The sequence below is a fragment of the Scyliorhinus canicula genome, chromosome 15, assembly GCF_902713615.1.
Source record: "Scyliorhinus canicula chromosome 15, sScyCan1.1, whole genome shotgun sequence".
Taxonomy (NCBI): Eukaryota; Metazoa; Chordata; class Chondrichthyes; order Carcharhiniformes; family Scyliorhinidae; genus Scyliorhinus; species Scyliorhinus canicula.
In genome coordinates this window covers 71,923,470-71,949,845 of record NC_052160.1, presented here as the reverse complement: position 1 = coordinate 71,949,845, position 26,376 = coordinate 71,923,470, and the positions used below count along the sequence as shown (strand labels likewise).

General features: G+C 44.8%; 1 protein-coding gene across 3 annotated transcripts in view; it reads right to left on the bottom strand.

Moving 5' to 3' along the window:
* The window catches only part of LOC119977973 (E3 ubiquitin-protein ligase MGRN1-like), a 240,884-nt gene that overhangs the window by 121,614 nt on the left and 92,894 nt on the right, over nt 1–26,376 (bottom strand). For all 3 annotated transcript variants that reach the window (XM_038819223.1, XM_038819221.1, XM_038819222.1), the window contains exon 6: nt 11,145–11,211. In XM_038819223.1, the coding sequence (XP_038675151.1) occupies nt 11,145–11,211 (67 nt within the window). The remainder of the gene's footprint in view (nt 1–11,144; nt 11,212–26,376) is intronic.

The window sequence follows — 26,376 nt, the reverse complement described above, 5'->3', positions numbered from 1 at the left end:
CTGTCAAACGGTCATCAACCAGACCATTGGGTGCTGAGACCACCTCGCAAGGCATCATTGGCAGAAAGCCAGAGGAAAGTGCAAAGGGAGGGGGATAAAAACAGGCACCCGAGATACATCAGCAGCGAAGACTGCAGGCAGAGATAAGAGAGACATCATAGAAGGAAGGCAGGAAGAAGCTGCAGTGATAGTCACCTTTGTGACGATGGACTACTAGAGGGTCTCAAGAATCAGACCCATAGTTCAATCAAGCCATCTTTGTGGGTAGTAGGACCGAATCTTGGGTGTTTCGCATATTATATATTTTGGGTTCATTTCTGGGTTAATTGTGTGTTTAATAAAGATTGTTGAATTTATACTTGTGTTTGACCTTTGTTCTCCGCGCTATTAAAAGACAGCTAGGTAAAACCTTTAAGTAAACTGGTCAAAAGTATCTGAATTGGACAGATACAACAATGTCATGAACTGGTGGAGGGAATAATCGAAAAGGCTAATCAAAAGCTTGACTTAATAATAATACTGTAGTGCTAAATTGGGGGAAGGCCAAAATTCAGCAGGAGCTGGAGAATGTGGATTGGGAGCAGCTGTTTGAAGGTAAATCTACATTTGATATGTGGGAGGCTTTTAAAGAGAGGTTGATTAGAGTGCAGGGCAGACATGTCCCTGTGAAAATGAGGGATAAAATGCAAGATTAGGGAACCATGGATGACAGGTGAAATTGTGAGACTAGCTAAGAGGAAAAAGGAAGCATACATAAGGTCTAGGCGACTGAAGACAGACGAAGCTTTGGAAGAATATCAGGAATGTAGGACCAATCTGAAACGAGGAATCAAGAGGGCTAAAAGGGGCCATGAAATATCTTTACCAAACATGGTTAAGGAAAATCCCAAAGCCTTTTATTCATATATAAGGAGAAAGAGGGTAACTAGAGAAAGGGTTGGTCCACACAAGGACAAAGGAAGAAAGTTATGCGTGGAGTCAGAGAAATCGGGTGAGATTCTTAACTAGTATTTTGCATCGGTATTCACCGAGGAGAGGGACATGACGGATGTTGAGGTTAGGGATAGATGTTTAATTACTCTAGGTCAAGTCGGCATAAGGAGGGAGGATGTGTTGGGTATTCTAAAAGGCATTAAGGTGGACAAGTTCCCAGGTTCGGATGGGATCTATCCCAGGTTACTGAGGGAAGCTGGGGCCTTAACAGTTATCTTTGCAACATCCTTGACCACGGGTGAGGTACCGGAGGACTGGAGAATTGCTAATATTGTCCTCTTGTTTAAGAAGGGTAGCAGGGATAATCCAGGTAATATAGACCGGTGAGCCTGACGTCAGTGGTAGGGAAGCTGCTGGAGAAGATACTGAGGGATAGGGTCTATTCCCATTTGGAAGAAAATGGGCTCATAAGTGATAGGCAACTTGGTTTTGTGCAGGGAAGGTCATGTCTTACCAACTTAATAGAATTCTTTGAGGAAGTGACAAAGTTGATTGATGAGGGAGGGGCAATAGATGTCATATACATGGACTTCAGTAAGGCATTTGATAAGGTTCCCCATGGTAGGCTGATGGAGAAAATGACGTCTCATGGGGTCCAGGGTGTACTAGCTAGATGGATAAAGAACTGGCTGGGCAACAGGAGACAGAGAGTAGTTGTGGAAGGGAGTTTCTGAAAATGGAGAACTGTGACCAGTGGTGTTCCACAGGGATCCGTGCTGGTCCCACTGTTGTTTGTAATATACATAAATGATCTAGAGGAAGGTATAGGTGGTCTGATTAGCACGTTTGCAGATGATACCAAGATTGGTGGAGTTGCAGATAGCGAGGGGACTGTCAGAGAATACAGCAGATTATAGATAGATTGGAGAGTTGGGCGGAGAAATGGCAGATGGAGCTCAATCCAGGCAAATGCGAGGTGATGCATTTTGGGTGATGCATTTTGGAAGAACCAATTCAAAAGCGAACTATACAGTAAATGAAATTGCCCTGGGGAAAATTGATGTACAGAGAGATCTGGGTGTTCAGTTCCATTGTACCCTGAAGGTTGCTGCGCAGGTCGATAGAGTGGTCAAGAAGGCATACGGCATGCTTTCCTTCATCGGAAGGGGTATTGAGTACAAGAGTTGGCAGGTCATGTTACAGTTGTACAAGACTTCGGTTCGGCCACATTTGGAATACTGCATACAGTTCTGGTCGCCACATTACCAAAAGGATGTGGATGCTTTGGAGAAGTTGCAGAGAAGGTTCACGAGGATGTTGCCTGGTGTGGAGGGCGCTAGCTATGAAGAGAGGTCGAGTAGATAAGGATTATTTTCATTAGAAAGATGGAGGTTGAGGGGGGACGTCATTGAGGTCTACAAAATAATGAGAGGTATAGACAGGATGGATCGAAAGAAACTTTTTCCCAGAGTGGGGGACTCAATTACAAGGGGTCACAAGTTCAAGGTGAGAGGGGAAAAGTTTAAGGGAGATATACGTGGAAAGTTCTTTACGCAGAGGGTGGTGGGTGCCTGGACAACATTGCCGGCGGAGGTGGTCGAGGCGGGCACGATAGCATCATTTAAGATGTATCTAGACAGATACATGAATGGGAAGGGAGCAGAGGGATACAGATCCTTAGAAATAGGCAACAGTTTTAGATAGAGGATCTGGATCGGCGCAGGCTTGGAGAGCTGAAGGGCCTGTTCCTGTGCTGTAATTTTTCTTTGTTCTTTCTTTGTTATTTGTAATAATAATCTTTATTGTCACAAGTAGGCTTGCATTGCAATGAAGTTACTGTGAAAATCCCCGAGTTGTAATATTCCGGCGCCTGTTCGGGTACACAGAGAGAGAATTCAGAATGTCCAAATGACCCAACAGCGCGCCTTTCGGGACTAGTGGGAGGAAACCAGAGCACCCGGAGGAAACCCACACAGACACGGGAGGAATGTGCAGACTCCCAACATACAATGACCCAGCCGGGAATCAAATGTGGGACGCCAGCGCTGTGAAGCCAAAGTACTAACCACTGTGCTACCCAAGGACTTTATTCCTAGGGGACTAGAATACAAGGTAAGGTAGAAGTCCTGCTACAATTATACAAAGCCTTGGTTCGGCCACCTGAAGTAGTTCTGGACACCACACCTCAGGAAGGATGAATTGGACTCAGCGGGAGTCTAGAATTAGAGTGTGTCGAGTGTAGATTTACCAGAATGATAGCTGGTCTCCAAGGGTTAAATTACATAGCGAGATTACACAAACTTGAGCTCCATTTCCTGCAATTCAAAAGGTTAAGGAGTATCATAGAATTATGGAATCCCTTCAGTGCAGAAGGAGGCCAGTCGGTCCATCGAGTCTGCACCAGCCCTTGCTCCGATAGAGCACCCTACCCAAGTCCAATCCCCCCCTAACCTTTTGGGCAATATCATGGCCAATCCATCTAACCTGCACATCTTTGGACTTTGGCACGCGGAGGAAACCCACGCAGACACAGGGAGAAAGTGCAAACTCAACAGACAGTCACCTAACTTCGGAACTGAACCCAGGTCCCTGGCGCTGTGAGGCAGCAATGCTAACCACTGTGCCAAGGTGCCACCCGATAACTTGATCAAGGTTTATATTGAGGGGAACAAATAGGGTACATAGGAACGTCCACTGGTTAGGGAACCTTGCGCAAAGTCTAAAAATTAGAGATTGACCTTTCAGAAATTAAATGAGGAAACACGTCTTCACACAAAGGGCGGTAGAAGTTTGGAACTCTGCAAACAGCAATTAATGCAAAATCAATTTTTAATTTTAAATCTAGGATTGAAATATTTTGGCAAATCAAAGGCACTATGGTATCGGAGTGAAACCGCAGCTCTGCCAGGATCTCATCAAATGGTGGAACAAGCTCAAGGTGAAACTGGCCTACGCCTATTCCAATGATACCAGCTTTCTAGAACTTCTCAAGTTACCTTGAACTTTTTACACCTCCACTATGATAATAGCTATTGAAATCAATCATGACTATAGCCTTCGGCATAACTCAGGAATTCATTTAGAGGTTCTATGGATCCAGGGGAGAAGCGAGACAGTAACTCTCGAGAGGGAGGCCACCGTACTAGCAGGAAAGCTAGTGCCGGGGGCACGCAACAAAGCAGGGCCGCAGCGCGCCCCCAACAGGGGGGAAGGCGCCAGGCAGGGGATGGGGGGGGGAGAACCACCCATCAGAGTCGGGGCAGCAAACGGGGAAAGGAACAGGGGAAAGAGGGACAAAGGAGGGGTATACGGGGGAGGAGGGAAAAGGGAGAGACCGGGGCGGGAGGTACACAGTGAGCAAGGGACCGGGGAGGGGGGATGCAGGGAAGGAGGGACAAACGAGGCGAGAAAAGGAACAGGGCTACAAAGTGCCACAACCAAGGGCTCGAAACAAGGAACCGCTGAAAGCACCCACCCAGTACGGTCTCTGGGCGAAGGGAGACCCCAGAGTGCAGGGGACTACCCTCGTGGCGGACGCACAGTAAGCGGCCATGGCGGGTGCCCCCGGGACAAAGGGAAACCCCGGAGCGCAGGGACCCAACCGCATGGAGAGAGCAGCGACAGCGGCCATCCTGGACGGCCCCCTAACAAAGGGAAACCCCGGAGACCAGGGGCGCGTCCACCAGATAACTATGGTTAATCCCGCAGGAGCGAGGGGGCAGAAGCCCCCCCACCAGGATAGTCATCTGGAACGTAAGGGGACTTAACAGCCCAGTGAAGAGATCCAGAGTCCTCACCCACCTCAGAAATATGAGGGCCGACATAGTCTTCCTCCAAGAGACACACCTGAGAGAGCAGGACCGACTGCGGGCAAGAAAGGGCTGGGTGGGACAAACCTACCATTCGACAAGAGCCAGGGGGGGTGGCGATATTGATCGGCAAGAGGACGATGTTCAGGGTGACAAAGACGGTTACGGACCCGGGGGCGCGGTACGTCATGGTCAGCGGGGCCCTGGATGGGGCACCGGTAATACTAGTTAACGTGAACGCACCCAACTGGGACGACACGAGCTTCAACAAGACGACCATGGCAGAAATCCCGGGGGGGGGACACAGACATGGACGTGCGGCTAGAGACGGGCAGGGCCCAACGCCCCACATGGAGGTTGGACAATTCCTTACTAGCTGACAAGGCCTTCAAAGAAAGGATAGCGCGGGCCATAGCAGAGTACACGGAGAACAACCAAAACGGGGAGGTTTCACCCTCCACGTTCTGGGAAAGCGCTAAAGGCCGTACTAAGAGGGGAAATCATCGCTTTCAAAGCGCGAAGAGATAGGGAGGAAAGGGTGGCTAGGCAGCAGCTGGTCGACTCTATACTGGAGGTAGACCGTAAATACTCCGAGGCCCTGACCGTAGAGCTCCTGGCGGAGAGGAAAAAGCTACAAAGGAACTTTGACCTGCTCTCCACCAGGAAAGCAGTGCACCAACTCCGCCAGGCGTGTGAGACCCTGTACGAACACGGAGACAAAGCCAGCCGCATGTTGGCACACCAGCTGAGAAAGCAGGCAGCCACCAGAGAAATTGCACAAATCAGGGGTACCAGAGGCACGTTAGAAACAGAACCAGAAAAGATTAACAAAACCTTCAACGCCTTCTACCAAGAATTGTACACCTCAGAGCCCCCAAGGCGGGAGTCTGGGATGAAACGGTTCCTTGATGGACTGGACATTCCAGTCATGGGGGAGGGCAGAAAACGGGGCTTGGAAGCACCACTAGCACTGGGAGAGATCATGGACAGCATTAGCTCCATGCAGGCGGGGATGGATTCCCGGCAGACTTCTACAAAAGAATCCACGGTAGATGTTCACAGACTCGCTAGCTAGGGGCACACTGCCACCCACGCTAGCACAGGCCTCAATCTCGCTGACACATAAGAAAGACAAAGACCCAACAGAATGTGGGTCATACAGACCCATCTCACTGCTGAACGCAGACTCCAAAATACTGGCCAAATTCCTAGCCAAAAGGCTAGATGACTGTGTACCTGAGGTGGTCACAGAGGACCAGACGGGCTTCGTCAAAGGTAGACAGCTTACCTCGAACATCGGGCGCCTGCTGAACGTGATAATGACCCCCTCCAGGGAGAGAACACAAGAGGTGATCGTCTCCCTAGACGCAGAAAAGGCCTTCGACAGAGTCGAATGGAAATATCTCAAAGATACTGGAGCGGTTCGGGCTTGGAACAGGGTTCACCTCCTGGGTAAAGCTCCTATACAACGCTCCCATGGCGAGCGTACGAACCAACAATACCAACTCCGAATACCTCCAACTGCACAGGGGCACCAGACAAGGATGCCCACTGTCCCCGCTGCTGTTCGCCCTAGCGATCGAACCACTAGCAATCATGCTCAGAGCAGCAAAAAGCTGGAGGGGGATCCGAAGGGGAGGCAGAGAGCAGAGTCTCACTCTATGCAGATGACCTGCTCCTCTACATTTCAGACCCACAGAGCAGCATTGCGCTCCTGAAAGAGTTTGGAGCCTTCTCGGGCTACAAACTCAACATGAGCAAAAGCGAGATCTTCCCAGTACATCCACAAGTAGGGTGGGCAGCACTAAAGGGGCTGCCGTTTAAACAAGCCCGACACAAATTCCGCTACCTGGGGATCCAAATAGCCCGTGACTGGAAAGGGATCCACAAATGGAACCTCACCAGCCTGACGGAGGAAGTAAAAAAGGACCTGCAAAGATGGAACACACTCCCACTCTCCCTCGCGGGGAGAGTCCAGACGATCAAAATCAATGTACTGCCCAGGTTCCTCTTCCTGTTTAGATCCATTCCGATCTACATCCCCAAGGCCTTTTTCAAAGCGCTGGACAAACTAATCATGGCGTTCGTATTGGGGGGGGGGGGGGGGGGGGGGGGGGGATGCTAGGATCCCAAAGAAGGTCCTACAAAAAACAAAATCCAGGGGGGGGCTAGCCCTCCCAAACCTACAATTCTACCACTGGCGGCGACGGCTGAGCGAATAAGGGGATGGCTCAAGGAGCCAGAAGCCGAGTGGGTGCGCGCGGAGGAGGCCTCCTGCATGGGGATCTCCCCCCGGGCCCTCGCCACGGCAGCACTCCCATTCCCACCCAAAAAACACTCCAGCAGCCCGGTGGTGATAGCCACCCTCCAATCCTGGAACCAACTAAGGCAGCAATTTGGCCTGACCAAAATGTCGGACAAAGCTCCCTTCTGCAACAACCATAGGTTCACACCAGCGCTGACTGATGCCACCTTCAAAAGTTGGGGGCAGGACGGAGGGACACTGACAGTCAGGGACCTATACACGGACGGCAGGATCGCAACACTGGACGAACTGACAGAGAAATTTCAGCTAGCCAGGGGGAACGAGCTAAGGTATCTGCAGCTCAAAAACTTCCTACGAAAGGAGACAAGGATGTACCCACAACCGCCACAACAGACACAACAGACGCTACTTGGGTGAAGAGGAGGAACTTCTTCACCCAAAGGGTTGTGAATCTATGGAATTCCTTGCCCAGTGAAGCAGTTGAGGCTCCTTCATTACATGTTTTTAAGGTAAAGATAGATAGTTTTTTGAAGAATAAAGGGATTAAGGGTTATGGTGTTCGGGCCGGAAAGTGGAGCTGAGTCCACAAAAGATCAGCCATGATCTAATTGAATGGCGGAGCAGGTTCGAGGGGCCAGATGGCCTACTCCTGCTCCTAGTTCTTATGTTCTTATAATAAAACTTTAAACTAGCTGGAACTGACATTTGTGTTCATAAGAATGAATGATTCATGATCATTAAACAAGGATGAACATGGTTTTAAACCAGACATATGGTTTGACGTTCCCAACAGCCTGTATAGATAGATTTGCCATACTATGCAGCAAGACCTTCGATTCAATCCCTGGTTTGTACTGAATTAGCTGGTTTCTGTTGGGGTAGCACCATTGATGTTGCAAGTGAATTCAGTGACCTTGCATGAGCAAGGTGGGGCAAGATTCCAAAGTTCCTTGTGCAGCAAACCTTTCTGGATGTATATATCCATGGTTGTTTGCAGAGGGGATAATGCATCATTATAATTTTTCCCCCAGCCACAGTTGAAGAATCATCTGACATTCACCATAAACATTTGGGCTCCTGGCATCTGTCGATCTGCACCTCAGTAAGAGGAGGGGGGAACAAGAAAGGTCAGTGGAAAATGCTCAACTCTTGCTACTACTGAAGAGAGGAAGAGAGGTATTCTATTACGAGACTGTGTACTAAATATTCCAGGTGACATTTTGAACAGACAGTGGGTTTACTGCTGGACATCATGAAGAGGCAACATAGGCAATGCAACAATCATGGGGGTCTTTAATCTTCATGTCGACTGAACAAATCAAATTGGCAAAAGCAGTTTGGAGAACAAGTTCATGGAATTCAAAACAGTTTCCTCGATCACTACATCGTGGAACCAAACAGGCAACTGAGTATTTCAGATTTGGTCTTGTGTGATAACACAGGGTTAATTAATAATCTTATAATAAAGAATTGCCAAGGAAGAGCTATCATAAGATAGAATTTCAAATTGATTAATGGAGTCTGAAACTACAGTATTAAATTTAAATAAAGCCAATTATGATTGCATGAGATGCAAATTGACTCAGGTAGATTAGGAAAGCAGATTAAACAATGTCTGTACAATAGTAATGGCAAGCATTGAAATAAGCATTTCCTCATTCTCAACAGATATACTATCAATCGAAAAATAAAATCACCATGGAAAAAGTGGCCCATTTATTGCTAGCCAAGAGGTTGTGTACAGTATTAAAGGAACATAATTGATGCTGTCAAGAATAGTTAGCCTGAGGATAGGGAGTTTTAGATGCCAGCAAAGGCTGAACAAAAAGTGACAGAGGGAGGAAGAAAAAAGAAAATGAGAATATGTCAGCAAGAAATAGAACAACAGATTTTAAGAGCTTCTACAAATATATTTTTAAAAAGAGCAGCAAAAGATAAAGTAGCAACAGAAGCGGAGATGAGAAATGGGGAATAAGGAAATGGCAGAGACATTAAAAAGATATTTTCCATTTGCATTTACAAAAGACGACGAAACAGGACTGCACGGTGGTGCAGTGGTTAACACTGCCGCCTCACAGCACGGAGGACCCGGATTCGATCCCGGACCTGGATCACTGTCCATGTAAAGTGATGCATTATGTACTCTGGGATAACAGTCTGCAACTGGATGCAGCTTTAACCAAACGATACTCCAGACCTTAAAGTTAGTTCAATCTGATTTACTGAACTAGTAGCACAGTTTGCACAGTTCTCTTTGAGTTCGACTCTCTGCTAACCTAAGTGTGGTTACTCTGTCTGACTGAACCAGACTAGCTCTTAGCCACGTGCTGGAGGTGTGATACTGTACATACACCCTGACTCACTCTGTAGATGTTCATCAGTGGAAAGAGGCGGAGTGTGAGTGCTTCGTGCCTTTTATAGTGAGATACCACTCGAGTGTCCTGCCTGCTCATTGGTCATGTCCTGTTTTTTAGAATTAGAACAGTACAGCACAGAACAGGCCCTTCGGCCCTCGATGTTGTGCCGAACAATGATCACCCTACTTAAACCCACGTAACCCGTATACCCATAACCCAACAATCCCCCCATTAACCTTACACTACGGGCAATTTAGCATTGCCAATCCACCTAACCCGCACATCTTTGGACTGTGGGAGGAAACCGGAGCACCCGGAGGAAACCCACGCACACACGGGGAGGACGTGCAGACTCCACACAGACAGTGACCCAGCCGGGAATCGAACCTGGGACCCTGGAGCTGTGAAGCATTGATGCTAACCACCATGCTACCGTGAGGCCCCTGTGTTCTCTGTGTTCATTAGCTGCTTGTCTGTATATCATTATCTGCATATCATGACATAGAGTTTGCACTTTCTCCCCGTGTCTGCATGGGTTCCATCCCCACATCCCAAACAGATGTGCAGAGTAGGTGGGCTGGCCACGCTAAATTGCTCCTTAATTGGAAAACAATTATTGGGTACTCTCAATTTACTTTTAAAAATAGAAGACAAAACAAAATTTCAAAAAATAGTGGAAGCCAACCAAAGGTTGGATGAGAGTGAGGAACTTAAAGCAATTAATATTACTAAAGGAAAAGTACTGGATTTAAAAATTAATGGGATTTTCTGAACAAATTGACTGGGCCTGATGCATACATCCTAAGAGTTTTAGAAGCGATGGTGAATGCATTGATATTCCAAAACGCCTTAGATTCTGAAACATTCCCAGGTATTTTGGAATGTAGCAAATGCATTATTCAAATAAGGAAGGAAAATGCTAGAATCCATTATTTAAGCAAGTGATAGCAGACGACTGTGAAAATCATAATATTAGGTGAAGTCAAAATGATTTTATAAAAGGGAAATTGGGTTTGGCAAATATACAGGTGTTTTCTGAAGATGCAGCAAGTAGGATAGCTAGATAAAGGAAAAGCTGTGGATCTAGTATATTTTCAAAATGCATTCAATATGGTACCACACAAAAGGATTTGTGTACACTAAAAGGGCTCATGGGGTTGTAAGTAATATTTAAATGTCAATGTTAACACTCTGTCCTCTAGTCAGAAGGCTGTCGGTTCAAATGTACTCAAGATAGCAATGCAATGTTACAATCCAGAATAGTTTTAGGATCTAAATTGAAGGGCTATAGGTTAGGTTGATCTTAGATTAAGATAAATGGTCAGCACAACATTGGGGGCTGAAGGGCCTGTACTGTGCTGTACTGTTCTATGTTCTATGTTTTATGATCTATGATCTATGATCTATGATCTGGACTCAAGACAATAGCTATTCACTTTTTATGTCAAAGTCTCAAAAGATAATTCACTGTCCAATGTTTATAATGGACGAATTGTGTTAACACAAACGATAACGGGTGGAAATAATATATACTTAATAGTTACTCAAATTTAAATAACTCGGCTAGCATGAGGAACTCACCAATGCAGACCTAAACCCGAAACGTAATAGAAGAGCACAATACGTCAATCTACTGCCACACTATCTCAACGTTCTTCAGGAAGTATATATTTGAAAACCTGTTAAGTTACATCCTTCCACAGATGCATTTTTTAAAAAATCTAATGTTACCCCAATCTAAAAATTTAGAATTCCACCATATCAAAGAGTGCTACTTACCATCCACTTCATCAACTACTGCCCGAATGACTAAAGGAAAAACTCCTTTCTCTAGATCAAAGTTTATCTAAAAGGTAAAACAAAAGAACAGTCAAAAACCAAGATAAAAATCATTTTAAGTTTCAAACAAAACTTTTAAAAGTCCTGCAAAATTGAAAATGTCAAAACATCTATCTAACATATTCACTGAAGTTTCTTTTTCAGTTTGACTGATTGTAAACACTTATGACATTGAAATAAATGGGTAATGCTGTAACATCTCCAGTCTACTGAATTCCGTAGATAATATTGCAACATCTGCCAATGTTTGCTCTAGAGATGGCATGATAAATTCTTCTGAACCAGCTAAAATGTCCTCTATCTATGAGTGATACCACAGGAAACAGCCTGTATATTATTGCAAATTAATTTATAAAAGTGTTGTCCTTATATTTTCACTGTTAAAAGTTAACCCTAGGACTTTGAAATTTAACATGTGTCAAGCGGTCAGCTAAACAGAAAGCCAAAATAGACTAGGACAAATTTGAGAAAGACCGATAAGAATATCTGTCCACCTCAGTTGAGGTGGACGGAAACACTGGCGTGCAGGACTGCAGAGCAACAGCAAGGTGTATTTTTATGAAGAAATATTAAGAATCATACAAAACCTTGTTTCCTGACAGTTATATTTTACATAATAAATGTGCGTACTGATATACAAATGGAAATTACCAATGTAAACGTACCACCATTGTACTATGTTTTTCATTTCTCAGCAATTCAGCCTGGATTGCACAATGTTCAAAAATTCATCTACTGAACAAATTGCTGTTTTCTTTGCTATTTGACTCGAAGAAGGCTTCCTTCTCGTGCTATTGCCCCCTTCCCTGATTGTTAAATATATATTAAGAGAAGGGCAGCACGGTTACACAGTGGGTAGCACTGCTACCTCACGACATCAAGATCCCAGGTTCGATACCTGCTCTAGGTCACTGACCGTGTGGTGTTTGCACATTCTCCCAGTGTTTGCGTGGGTTTTGCCCCCACAACCCAAAAGGTGTGCAGGTTAGGTGGATTGGCCATGCTAAATTGCCCCTTAATTGGAAAAAAAATGAATTGGGTCCCCTAAATTCATTTTTAAAAAGTATATATTGAGGGTAATACAAAATCAAAATAGTGCTGATGCTGGAAATCAGAAACAAATCCATGAAAATGCCCGTTTCATGGACCTGAAACATTTACTATGTTTCTCTCTCCACAGATGATGCCAGACCTCAGTATTTCCAGCATTTCCTGTGTTATTTCAGATTCCAGCGTCCACAGTATTTTACTTTTTACATTTAGTATGTATTTTGCAAAGAAAACAATTTATCTTTTAGTTAAGATGGGCAGTATTCTGTTTCATGAAAAGAAAATTATGTATAAATTAGTTAGATTAAAGGTTGCTAAAGCACAAAAGTCCGATGGTGAGGACAAATCTGGATAATTACAGGCCAATTGATTTAAACCCTGCGATATGAAAAATGTTAAGGACAAAGTTATGCAATATCTGGAGTTTAAAAATAGATAGAAGTACAGGCAATTGTGTTTGGCAAACCTCTCAGTTCTTTGAGGAAGTATAAAGTGTGACAGAATTATAGTGATGACGGACTTTATAAAACACAAGATCAAATGTATATGCCCCTCAAGCCTATTCCAACATGCATTAAGGCTACGGCTGATCGTTGATCTGTTTCACTTTGCTGCCTGATCCTCACAGCCCTGAATTCCCCAGGAATTCAAAAATCGATCAAATTCACGCAGCACGGTAGCCTTGTGGAAAGCACAATTGCTTCACAGCTCCAGGGTCCCATGTTCGATTCTGGCTTGGGTCACTGTCTGTGTGGAGTCTGCACATCCTCCCCATGTGTACGTGGGTTTCCTCCGAGTGCTCCGGTTTCCTCCCACAGTCCAAAGATGTGCAGGTTAGGTGGGTTGGCCATGATAAATTGCCCTTAGTGTCCAAAATTGCCCTTAGTGTTGGGTGGGGTTACTGGGTTATGGGGATATGGTAACGGTGTTGACCTTGGGTAGGATGCTCTTTCCAAGAGCCGGTGCAGACTCGATGGGCTGAATGGCCTCCTTCTGCACTGTATATTCTATGATATCTATGAATATGCTGCAAAACTGAGCATTAAAGCCTTCAGTGAAGAAATTCCTTCTCGTCTCAGTGTTAAATGATCAGCCCCTTATGCTGAGAGTGTACTCTCTTGATTTCACTCCCCAGCCATGGGAAAATACCCTCTCAGGATCTAACAAGTCCCCTCAGAATCTTATAAATTTACAGGCCCAATCTAGTCAACCTTTCAACATAGGACAACACACGGTTAGAAATTAGAAATAGGGTTAGAATAGAAATGTATATATAATCAACTTAAAACAGGTAAAGGAATAGGTTAATATGCAAGTTTTGTTTTACAGGAATCTGCTAAAGGTTTTATTTTCATAACAAGACTAGTGGGATAATTATTCTTAGAGTTAGTCAGATTGGACAAAGGGCCATCGTTGGATAAATGCACAAATAGATAACTATCATACAAAACTGTGCTCGGCTTTTTACTTAATTTTGTTCAATTAAGATGCTTGCTGAAATTCATGAATTCATTCGCCTGTGGAAGTAGAAATCACTTCAATGACCAGCACTATGCTTCTACAACCTGATAAGGGATAATGAACTGAATGAGTATTACCAATACTCTCTAGCCTTCCGCTCGATGACGTGGAACCATTTGTCCTTTTCCCAGGCATCTCACTTTAATGCATTTTGAGGTCACCATGACTTGAGCTCTTCTTCTGTAGCCTTCACCTCCATGCCCACTTCTTTGGAAAGGAATCCTTTCCCGACCAGTTGTCCCTTTCGCCCTTCTTCAGTATTCTCCCTCCACCTGAAACCCCTCTTCTCTGGCTCTTCCCCACTCTTAATCTTTTCATTGAGAACTGCACATGTGACACGGCTGTCTCAATTTCTCTGCACCACTTGCTCAGTCTAACAACCAGTCTCCCTCTGAACTTGCTGTATTCCATTCTCTCAGGTTGCTAACATCCTGCTGACAAGGGCATTGCTGTTGTTGTCTAGAAAGATGACCTCTACCTTGCAGAGCCTGGACACCAACTCACCGACACTTCCTCCAACTTCACCCAGACAGTGATCTCCACCATCAAGCATAGTTTCCAAAAAAAAATCACTGACCTAATCTCCTCTGGTGATCTTTCCTCGACTTTCCACCTGTAGTCATCTGGGATGGCTACTTACAACCACGAACAGTGAAGGTCGCAAAGTTCGGGAAAAAGGGACAATGCGAGATTCAGGCAGGCTCAGAGCCTGAAATGTATATTTGCGAGTGAGGAATCCAGACGGTATCGAAACCCCCAACCGATTAGCATTTGATGGCCCATCTGCACCAGGCAAAGGACTGGTTACTCGAGCGACCGGTACAGTCTCAGACATTTTGGCACCACTCCCTGTACTAGGGTAGCATAAACAACAGGGTCAATGACCGCTTGGGACACGCCCAGCCATCAAGGCACCCACCCATTTATTGGTTCGATTCGAACATAGCGATCAGGGATCATTCAATTCATGGGGTCCAAACTGAAGGACCACCCAAAAGAGCGCGAAAACCCCCAAGCATAAGAAGAGAGTCTACCATGTGTTCGGCCTTTCTTGGACCTGGCACCCCAGCAACCTCTACTTCCAATTGCAGCACCACCAGAAGCAGGTTCAAGTTCAACGCTCGCTGCCAGACGGATGAGCCTTGCTGAGCAGCTTCGCTTTTTTCCTGCCTTGACTATCATGTCTCCCCCTCAGTGACATCTGCGACTCTTTCGATGCCCTCCTATCACTTTACCAGGTTCCAATTTCCTGATTCTATCTTCCCGCCGCTTGCCAACAGGATTTCCCATTGAAGCCACCCTCTGCCACCTAGAAACCTGCAGTGGGGATGTGCTGCCGGGAGTGGAACAGGGAATCCCAACAGATGGAGAATTCCAGACAGTATTTACAGCACACAAACAGGTCATTTGGCCCACACATGGTTTATTCTCCACAAAAGCCCCTTCCCGTCCTATTTCATCTAATAATACAGCCCAGGGTTTGAAAGAAAGTTGGTGAGAACTTCGCAGGTGGCCGAACCATAAACCTGCAAAATTTTCTCGTTCAGGAATTGTACCTTTCAACTCAAAAATCACACGTCATTTTGCTACTTAAAAAAACGTGACGGGGGAAACCAGGGAATTACAGACCAGTTAGCTTATATTATTGATAGGCTGAGAGATCGCCTTGAAAATTTCCAGCTGATCTGAGTGAGCCAGCATAATAATAATCTTTATTATTATTGTCACAAGTAGACTTACATTAACACTGCAATGAAGTGACTGAGAAAAGCCTCCAGTCGCCACACTACGGCACCTGTTCGGGTACACTGAGGGAGAATTCAGAATGTCCAAATTACCAACATCACGTCTTTCAGGACTAGTGGGCGGAAATTGGAGCACCCGGAGGAAACCCACGCAGGCAAGGGAGAACGTGCAAACTCCACACAGACAGTGACCCAAGCCGGGAATCGAACCTGCGACCCTGGAGCTGTGAAGCAACTGTGCTACCCACTGTGCTACCTTGCTGCTCCATAGTTGCCCGGATAATGAAAACTTAGAAATGGAAATAATTAATGCAAAGATGAATCTTGAAGATCCATCCAAACTGGTGGGGCTGTGACTATTTCTTTTGTTAGCTTATTCGACTATGGGACTGCTCCTGGGAACTGTCTTTAAAATAAATGGTCTTTGTCATTTGTGTGGACAAATACCTCACGTTTTGTCAATGTTGAAGGCCACCAGGTAATTGTTTCGGCCAATTGCCACCAGTCCAGTCCACTTTTACCAATTTTTACTGCTGCATCATTGAAATAATCCTATCTGGCTGCTTCACAGATTGATATAGCAACTGCTTGGCCCAAGTCTTAAGAAACTACAGAGAGTCATGAACACAGCCCAGTCCATCATGTGAATCCGCCTCTATCCATTGACTCAGCCTGCGTCTCCGCTGCCTTGGGAAAGCGGGCAGCATAATCAAAGACCCCTCCCACCCTGGTTATTCTCTCTTCCATCGGTCAGAAGATACAAAACACATACACTAATAGATTCAAAAACAGCTTCTTGCCCACTTTTACCAGATTCCTGAATGACCCTCTTATGGACTGAACTGATCTCTCCACACATCTTCTCTACTGTGTATCACTACACTCCCTATGCATCACCCGATGTTTACATCTTTTTATTAACATTGTGCATTTATGTATGTCGGAGGTTTTTTCATGTATGGAATGATCTGCCTGGGCTGTATGCAGGAAATACTTTTCACTGCGCTTTTTCAACCATTATGAACGATTTGTTACATGCCTTACGAACAGTCTTAGATATAACTAACTAATAGTGGAATAGATATCAACAACAAAATCATTTGGGAGTTAATTTGATGCCGGAGATGGAACGTTACTGCGAAGGTGAATCTGATCAGAATGAACAGTTTGACATACACCAGGGGAAAGATGAGCTAAGAGTGATTGATGAAGGCCTGAGGTACATGCAAAGGTTTAAAACCCTAATGGCAGATGAATGGCAATAAAAGCGGGATTTTCAAACCAGGGTTTAGCCAAAAAACTCTACGTCTTGTAGGATATATTAAAATGAAGTAAATCTTTAGAAGATAAAAATATCTCAACAATAACCCATCCAGGCAGCCACCTCTGTAAATGATATAAAGTGAGACACTTTAGATAGGATCAGTGCAGGACTCTGAAAGACAACTTCGTTCAACACACCCGAGTGGTTCGAGAAAACTTGGGGCACCAGTAAGAGAAGTGGAAAAAGAGCAAGCTGTCTATCCATGCCAGACAGCCTGCCTGACTGGACCGGTACTTGCAACTTGCCAGTTCTATGTTTTTGCTTTGTAACTAGTATTTTCATTTCTTGGTAATCTCTGATTAAACTCAACATCTCAGCATAGTGGTTGCTGAATGATTAAATTGTGATAATTCTCGACTCTCTTCAAATGAGGACACCTCATCTCAGTGATCAATCACATAAATTTTTGCTTTCCTATCTCCAATGCAAATAAATCTTTCTTTAAATATGGAAACAGTCCAGGTGTGGTTCTAAAGACCTTACAATTGCAGCAAGGCATCATCACACGTGCACTCCAGGCCCCTTACAATAAAGGCCACAATGCAATTTGACTTCCTTTTTCAAAATAAATTTAGAGTACCAAATTTTATTTTCCAATTAAGAGGCAATTTAACGTGACCAATCCACCTTCCCTGCACATCTTTTTGGGTTGTGGGGGTGAGACCCATGCAGAACAAAGAACAGTACAGCGCAGGAATAGGCTCTTTGCCCCTCCAAGCCTGTACCGGTCATGATACCACCCTTGACCAAAACCCTCAGCACTTCCGAGTGCAGTATCCCTCTGAACCCATCCTATCCATGTATTTGCCAAGATGCCTTTTGAACGCTGTTAAAGAATCTGCTTCCACAAACTCCCCCGGCTGCACTTTCCAGGCACTCACCACCCTCTGTGTAAAAAAACCTGCCTTGCACATCTCCTCTAAACTTTGCCCCACGGACCTTAAACTTATGCCCCCCAGTGACTGACCCCTCCACCCTGGGAAAGCGTGCCTGCCCATCTACTCTATCCATGCCCCTCATAATCTTGTAAACCTCTATCATGTCCACCTCAAACTCCGGCGTTCTAATGAAAACAGACTCAGGGAGCATGTGCAAACTCCTCCACAGTGACCTGGGGTAGAGATCGAACCCGGGTCCTCAACACCATGAGGCAGCAATGCTAACCACTGCGCCGCCGTGCAGCCCGACTATTTGACTTCTAATGGTTTGTTGCACCTGCATGCTAACTTTGTTTATGTACGAGGACACACAAATCTGTCTGAATTCCAACTTTCCTCATCGTTGAAAAAATATTCTGCTTTTCTGTTCTACCTACCAATAGTGATCACCGTCACATTTTCCCACATTATACTCATATGCCACATAAGAAAGTTTTTGACAAGATAAATGTCAACAAGATACCACATGTGGGTTAGCACTGCTGCCTCACAGCTTCAGGGACCCGGGTTCAATTCTGACCTTGAGCGACTGTGTGGAGTTTGCACTTGTCCCCAAGTGGGTTCCATCCCGGTGCTCCGGTTTCCTCCCACTACCCAAAGATGCACAGGTTCGGCAGATTGGCCACACTAAGTTTCCCCTTCAGGTCGAAAGGTTAGATGAGGTTATGGGGATAAGGGAGGGGAGTGGGCCTGTGTAGGGTGCTCTTTCAGAAGATCGGTGCAAACCGGAATGGTCTCCTTCTGCACTGTAGGAATTCTATTATTAAAGCTTGTTAATTAGGGAAATCAGAGTGGTTGGAATTGGAAGAGATGCCCTTCAAGATTCAGTTCAAATGCCAGTTCAACGTAGATTAATAATTTTGATTTAGTCATCAAGAGGTCGTCGATATGAAAATTTGCAAATTATACTAAGATGAAACACATTGATAATTTGTTCAATAACCTAAAGCTTTTGGGATGTTGGGAAAACGGAATGAATTAGATAAATAAAAATCAAATCGCAGATAGAAGTTAATGTTGCAAAGCTTAGAGTCATAAATTTTACAAAATAAAATCCTAAATGGACTCTGAAACAAAAAGGTATTTTTCTCTTTACTCTGCGAGGTGAGAATGTGGAAACTGGAAAGTGGTCGAGGCAAATACAGGTTGGATTGCTTAGATAAGGGAAGAGATTTGAAAATGAAAAATGAAAATCGCTTATTGTCACGAGTAGGCTTTAATGAAGTTACTGTGAAAAGACCCCAGTCGCCACATTCCGGCGCCTGTCCGGGGAGGCTGGTACGGGAATCGAACCGTGATGGCCTGCTTGGTCTGCTTTAAAAGCCAGCAATTTAGCCGAGTGAGCTAAACCAGCCCCATTTAGAGATTTAGGGAGGATGACAGAAACAACAAATTTGAGAGAGACAGAAGAAATTCAAGATGGAACCTTAAATCAGTGGACTGGATGTTGCTATCAGCAGTGAAGTAAAGGTGCCCACTGCTGGCCTAGTTGCCCACCAGGATCTGGCAATCTCCTTGATGCAGACTTTGTCTTTCCTGACATTTGTTTCTAGTGTCAGGTTAAGTGGATGACGAGGCATCCACCAACAGTGATGCCATTAAGCAGGATAAGCAACCAGTCACATTGAAATATTCCCACAGACAACAGGGGGTAAAACAAAAAACATTTATTACTTTCTAACTTTCAAATTTTACAGGTAGTGAACTGATTGGGATATATTGGTGGGATAAAAAAGCTAAAATATCAAGTTTTCCTTAAAAAAAAATGATTTCAGAAATGTGAAATTTTTGGTCATAATGGAGGCAATCCGAACCAACAAATTTAAGCATACTCTTTCAGAGCTAGTGAGGGTATTGAGCAGAAATTTTGAACTTAGTATGCCGCTAAGAACCTAATTATGCTTCACTCGACATGGTCTCACTGTAAAATCCCTAGGAAAGTTGCCCTCAGAGCACAAGTTCATTAATTTCTAATTAATTGCAGTTTTGGAAGATATAACAGTGTACCCCACTGTGTAGAATTAATAACATCGAGAAGTGTAGAATTAATAACAGCAACTTCTGGATTTCCAATTTTAACTGTGCATTGCATGGACTGCAAAATCTGCTGACAGTTTCAGAGGAGCAATGGCAGCGAAAGCTGACAGTTAGAGTCATTACTCCCTTAAAACCTGGGCAAATGAAGTTGCTCAGTGAAGAGGCTAAAAGAGGATGCAATTTTGAGCCTGGTGAAGCAATTATCAGTAATCAAAAGAATTACCTGTACCCTTAAAACATATCAAATGTTCCAATAGTTTTAGCACACTCTGAAATTTTACATGCAAATGAAAACTTCTTTCTAAATTTCACAGCAAAACTCAATTTACTTTACACGGCAACCTTACTATATATTATTTTTTTAATTGCAGTCAAGCAAATAAAAATGCTCCAAGTCAGGAAGTTCATTATCACTGGAAATGCAGTTTTAATTATTTACGAATTAACTTAAGGCCAAAGATCAATAATGTTTGGAATAAGTTTCAGATTTTTTGACAATTCCAAAGAGAACATCCTGTACTTATAAAAGGAAATGTACTTTCACAGCTTCATCACACATTTCGGAAACAGTGTATAAAATTAAAACATTGGAACTTACAAAAATAATTCTACTTGTTCTCCAGTGTTTGTACATGCTGCACATTTCATTTGGATAGAAACAGCATAATTATGCATGAATGATACTTTTTATACAGCAGTGGTTAGCACTGCTGCCTCACGGTGCCGAGGTCCCAGGTTCAATCCCGGCTCTGGGTCACTGTCCATGTGGAGTTTGCACATTCTCCCTGTGTTTTCGTGAGTTTCACCCCCACAACCCAATGATGTGCAGGTTAGGTGGATTGGACACACTAAATTGTCTCTTAATTGAAAAAAATGAATTGGGTACTCTAAATTTACAAAAGAAAACAATACTCTATAGAGATATTCTTTAAAAATAGTCTACACAGCAATTGTCATGTGACTTCAAAGCAATTATTTTGTGAAGCACTTTCCGTTGTTTTGAGGTGCTGTATAATTCTCAGTCTGTTCACACCAGGGGAGTCACCAGTCCAGCTGCAGTGAATGGAGTTTTGGTTAAGCCCCAAATTCTCCGTTCTCACTGGCAGCAGTGGCGGGTTCGGAGAATCGCGTCGAGCATATTTAAATGCTGATTTAAGTATGCTAATCTAGTTCAGGCCCAGCAAAAGCATGAACCAGATTACGTCAGCTGCAGTGGGTCGGGAGCATATTGGCCCGGGAAAGTGCCTATTTTCCTGGCAGAGTGGGATATGTGCCGGGAGCAACGCAAGCAGGAAACCGTCCCCACGGTCTCCATTTCTTCTGGTGTACTTTCTCCTTGGGTTTTATAATGAAGTTCCATGGGGCAGCACGTAGCACAGTGATTAGCACAGTTGCTTCACAGCTCCAGGTTATCAGGTTCAATTCCCAGCTTGGGTCACTGCCTCTGCGCATGTTCTCCCCGTGTCTGCGTGGGTTTCCTCCGGGTGCTCCGGTTTCCTCCCACAGTCCAAAGATGTGCAGTTTCGGTTGATTGGCCATGATAATATTCCTCTTGGTGTCTCTTGGGTGTGGTTACTGCGTGTCCGAGGATGGGGTGGAGGTGTGGGGTTGGATGGGGTGCTCTTTCCAAGGGCTGGTGCAGACTTGATGAGCCAAGTGGCCTCCATCTGCACTGTAAATTCTATGATTGGCCTGGATTTCGCAGTCAGTAGCAAAGCAAGGGCATTCACCGCTGACCTGGAAGAAAGCAGAGCCGAGAGACCCAGTGATCTCTGCAATTAGATTTTTAACTCTCTAAAGTAGTTTAATGGGGATTCCCAGTGCAGAGCTGCAATTATGTTATCAAGCTGCCCAAGTGGCCAGTTGCAGTAAGCAATTCTCAGGTCACTCAAGTGGATAGAGCTGTGAAGAAGGCCTATGGTGTGCTAGCGTTCATTAGCAGAGGGATTGAATTTAAGAGCCGTGAGGTGATGATGCAGCTGTACAAAACCTTGGTCAGGCCACATTTGGAGTACTGTGTGCAGTTCTGGTCACCTCATTTTAGGAAGGATGTGGAAGCTTTGGAAAAGGTGCAAAGGAGATTTACCAGGATGTTGCCTGGAATGGAGAGTAGGTCATACGAGGAAAGGTTGAGGGTGCTAGGCCTTTTCTCATTAGAACGGAGAAGGATGAGGGGACTTGATAGAGGTTTATAAGATGATCAGGGGAATAGATAGAGTAGACAGTCAGAGACTTTTTCCCCGGGTGGAACACACCATTACAAGGGGACATAAATTTAAGATAAATGGTGGAAGATATAGAGGGGATGTCAGAGGTAGGTTCTTTACCCAGAGAGTAGTGGGGGCATGGAATGCACTGCCTGTGGTAGTAGTTGAGTCGGAAAATTTATGGACCTTCAAGCGGCTATTGGATAGGTACTTGGATTAGGGTAGAATAAGGGAGTGTAGGTTAACTTCTTAAGGGCAGCACGGTAGCATTGTGGATAGCACAATTGCTTCACAGCTCCAGGGTCCCAAGTTCGATTTCGACTTGGGTCACTGTCTGTGTGGAGTCTGCACATCCTCCCCGTGACTGCGTGGGTTTCCTCCGGGTACTCCGGTTTCCTCCCACAGTCCAAAGATGTGCAGGTTGGGTGGATTGGCCATGAAAAATTGTCCAAAATTCTATGATTAACCTAGGACAAAAGTTCGGCGCAACATCGTGGGCCGAAGGGCCTGTTCTGTGCTGTATTTCTCTCATCTCTAATCTCACTAGGAAATGAAGCACACTAATAATCAAATCACTTTTCCAGTTACAAAATTTACAGACAGTAAAATACAGATTGGGACTTAACAATGGGGGCTTTGGTAGCTGAAATATTATAAACAAACTGTAAATAAAATAAATTAATCCAAAATTATTTATAAAATCTCGGAATTAATCATAATAAAAGCATTGGAAGAAAATGTAGAATTACTTTTTCAGGGCCAGATTAGCTGTTCAGCCATAATTATTACTCAGATCTGTTTAAAAACACCTCAGTGAACAAAGCTCAACAGTGATATCAGAGTGTAAAAGGGGGAGTTCTTACCAGCTCAACTGATCTCACTGATTGCTGGATCTGGAGGGAGAGCGTCTATCATGCAACATATGTCAGAGCAGTAAATAATATATGACAAATTCAGGGCTCTAATGCTAATGTGTGCTTGCATCGAATCCCGAGACTGATCAGATCAGAGGGTTACGATGGCAAACATTGACAGTTCAATGCCGAAAACTCCATAAATTCCAGGCTGTCGTTTAAAAATCTGTAGACTGGTCCAAAAGTCTTTAGAAGAATAGTCAAGAATATAATTATAAACAGGTTTGTTCAACTGCAATTAATAATTGTGTAATTATAGCAACAGTTCATTCAGCGAGGGCAGGAATGGGCCACTATTATTGGTGCAAAGACAAAATACTGACATTGGAAGTCTGAAATAAACACTGAAGATGCTGGAAATAATCAATAGGAGCATCTGTGGAGAGCAAAACAGAGTTAATGTTTCAAGTTGTGATCTTTCACTATAAGCTTCTGATGAAAGGTCATGGTCTGGAACATTAACTCTGTTCTCCATAGATGCTGCCAGACGTTCTGAATATTTTCAGCACTTTCATTTTTCCAGGTGCAAAGAGTATCCTTTAAAATGCAACTATTCACTTTTGAATTTATGATCCCAGTTGATGTTATAACTGGACAGGAAGATTCCAGAATGGAATCCTGACTCAAATAAACGTAACTTTTAATTTTGTTCTAAAACGTGGAGGAACAGGATCACAGGACCGCTAGTTAATTTTAACAATAAAACATTAAGAAATTGGATTATGCTACAATACTTCTTCCCTCCCCACCCTTATCTTAACAAATACGTACAGATTTTAAAATTAGCATGGATTACAAAGTACATCTTAAGCTGCAACGGTCTCATCAATACAAAGTCCCTTTAAGTACTCAAGATGACGGTGGTCAAATACACGCACTCCATTCTGAACCCAAGTTAGTGACTGTGGATTCTTCTCCGAATCCCCCCCATATAATCAGATGATGGATTCCAAACTCCGCTTCCAAAAACATGCTTTAAAATCTTCTCTCAATATTTTCCCTCAGTGGTTTGCTTTCAGAAATCTAGACCAGGTTATCCAAATTATATTTTCCTTTTTTGTTTTAATAATTTTTATTCTCCTCCTTTTTCACATTTCACATTTTCTCCCAAATTTACCCCCACCAACAACAAACAATAATCAGTAGCAAATATGTCAATACCCATATCATAACAACGATCCCATCCTCCCACCAAACCCCAAACATTCGCCTGCATGTTCACATAAACAAATGACAAAAAGGAATCAGGAATCAGCCATAGCCACTATTAACACACACCGGCCCCCTCCCCCCACCCCCCCCCCCCCAAACTAATGTTCGATGTTATCCAGTTCTTGAAAGTGCATAATAAATAATGCCCATGAATTGTAGAACCCCTCCATCCTTCCTCTCAGTTCAAACTTAACCTTCTCAAGAGTCAAGACTTCCAACAGGTCCCTCCGCCACGCCAGGGCACAGGGTGGAGAGATTGCTCTCAAACCCATCAGGATCCACCTTCGGGTGATCAACGAGGCGAAGTCTACAACATCTGCCTCGACACTCCGACACCCCGAATATGACTTCCCGGGGGGACCGGGTCCAGTTTCACGTGCACCACTTTAGAAATTACCCTAAAAACATCCTTCCAATAATCCTCGACCGTTGGATAGGACCAAAACATATGAACATGATTAGCGGGGGCATCCCCTCAATGTTCACACATATCTTCTACTCCTTCAAAGAATCTTTGTCCACGTGAGGTGTGCTCTGTATTCCCACCGACAGCTGTATCAGCCCCAACCTCACGCACGAGGTGGAGGCATTCACTCTCTCCTTTCTGGCAAAATCTCAAACCTGCATGTATCTAAATATTTCCCCATGCTCCAGCCCATACTTCGCTTCCAGCTCCTTCAGTCCCGCAAACCGGCCTCTAAGAAACAAATCTTTTAGTGTCTTAATCTCCTTCTCCTCCCATTTCCAAAAATTTCCATCCCACCTCCCTGGCTCAAATCTGTGGTTCCCCTGAATCAGCATGTCCCTTGACCCTGCCCCCCCAACCCGAAGTGTTGGCGAAACTGCCTCCAAATTCTCAATGAAGCTATTATTACCGGACTCCTCAAGTACCTCCCCGGTGCTATCAGGAGCGGCGCTGTTGCTTGTGCTTTCAATCCTGACCCCCTGCACAAACTCTCCTCTATTCTGACCCACTGGGAATCAACCCCTCTAACCCAGCTCCACACCTTCTCCACATTCGCCGCCCAGTAGTAAATACATCAGGTTTGGAAGACCCAAACCCCCTGCCTGCCTTCCTCTCTGTAGCAGCAGCTTTCTAACTCTGGCCACCTTCCCTCCCCATATGAACGACGTAATCCTTCCCTCCATCTCTCTGAAAAAAGCCTTTGGCAGGAAAATCAGCAGGCACTGAAAAATAAACAGAAATCGCGGCCACACTTTCATTTTAACCGCCTGTACACAACCCGCCAGTGACTGAGGGAGGCCACCCCACATGGCCAGATCAGCTTCCACTCTCCCCACCCAACTAGAAATGTTGTACCTGTGGAAACCCCTCCCTGCCCCACTCCTGGGCAACATGCACCCCAGGTACATAAAGTGATTCCCTGCCCAACGGAATGGCAGCCCCCCCATCCCTGCTCCCACCCCCGGCCAAGATACCACAAAATACTCACTCTTGTCTGGATTTAGTTTGTACCCCAAGAATGACCCAAACACTCAAAGCAGCTCCAATGTTCCCCCCCCCCCCCCCATCGACACACTCCATTCTGACACGTATAACATCAAGTCATCTGCATATAAGGACACCCTATGCTCTATCCACACCCCCCCCCCCCCGCACTATTCCTTTCCATACCCCCGAACTTCTTAATGCTATGGCCAACGGCTCAATCGCGAGTGCAAACAGAGGGGGGGACATAGGACATCCGTGCCTAGTCCCACGGTGGAGGGAAAAGTATCTCGAGCTGATGTTGTTTGTGATGACACTCACCCTCGGCTCCTTATATAGTAGCTTTACCCAGTTCACAAATCTTGGTCCAATTCCAAACTGCTCCAGAACTGCCATCACGTACCCCCATTCTACCCGGTCAAACACCTTCTCAGCGTCCAATGCCACAACCACCTCTGTTTCCTTCCCCTCTGCCGATGCCATAACGTCGTTCAATACCCTTCTAATGTTTGAAAAGAGCTGCCTCCCTCTCACGAACCCCGTCTGATCTTCACCTATCACCTTCAGGAGGCACTCCTCCAGCCTACCCGCCAGTACCTTCGCCAATAGGGGGGCAGCACGGTAGCATGGTGGTTAGCATAAATGCTTCACAGCTCCTGGGTCCCAGGTTCAATTCCCGGCTGGGTCACTGTCTGTGTGGAGTCTGCACGTCCTCCCAGTGTGTGCGTGGGCTTCCTCCGGGTGCTCCGGTTTCCTCCCACAGTCCAAAGATGT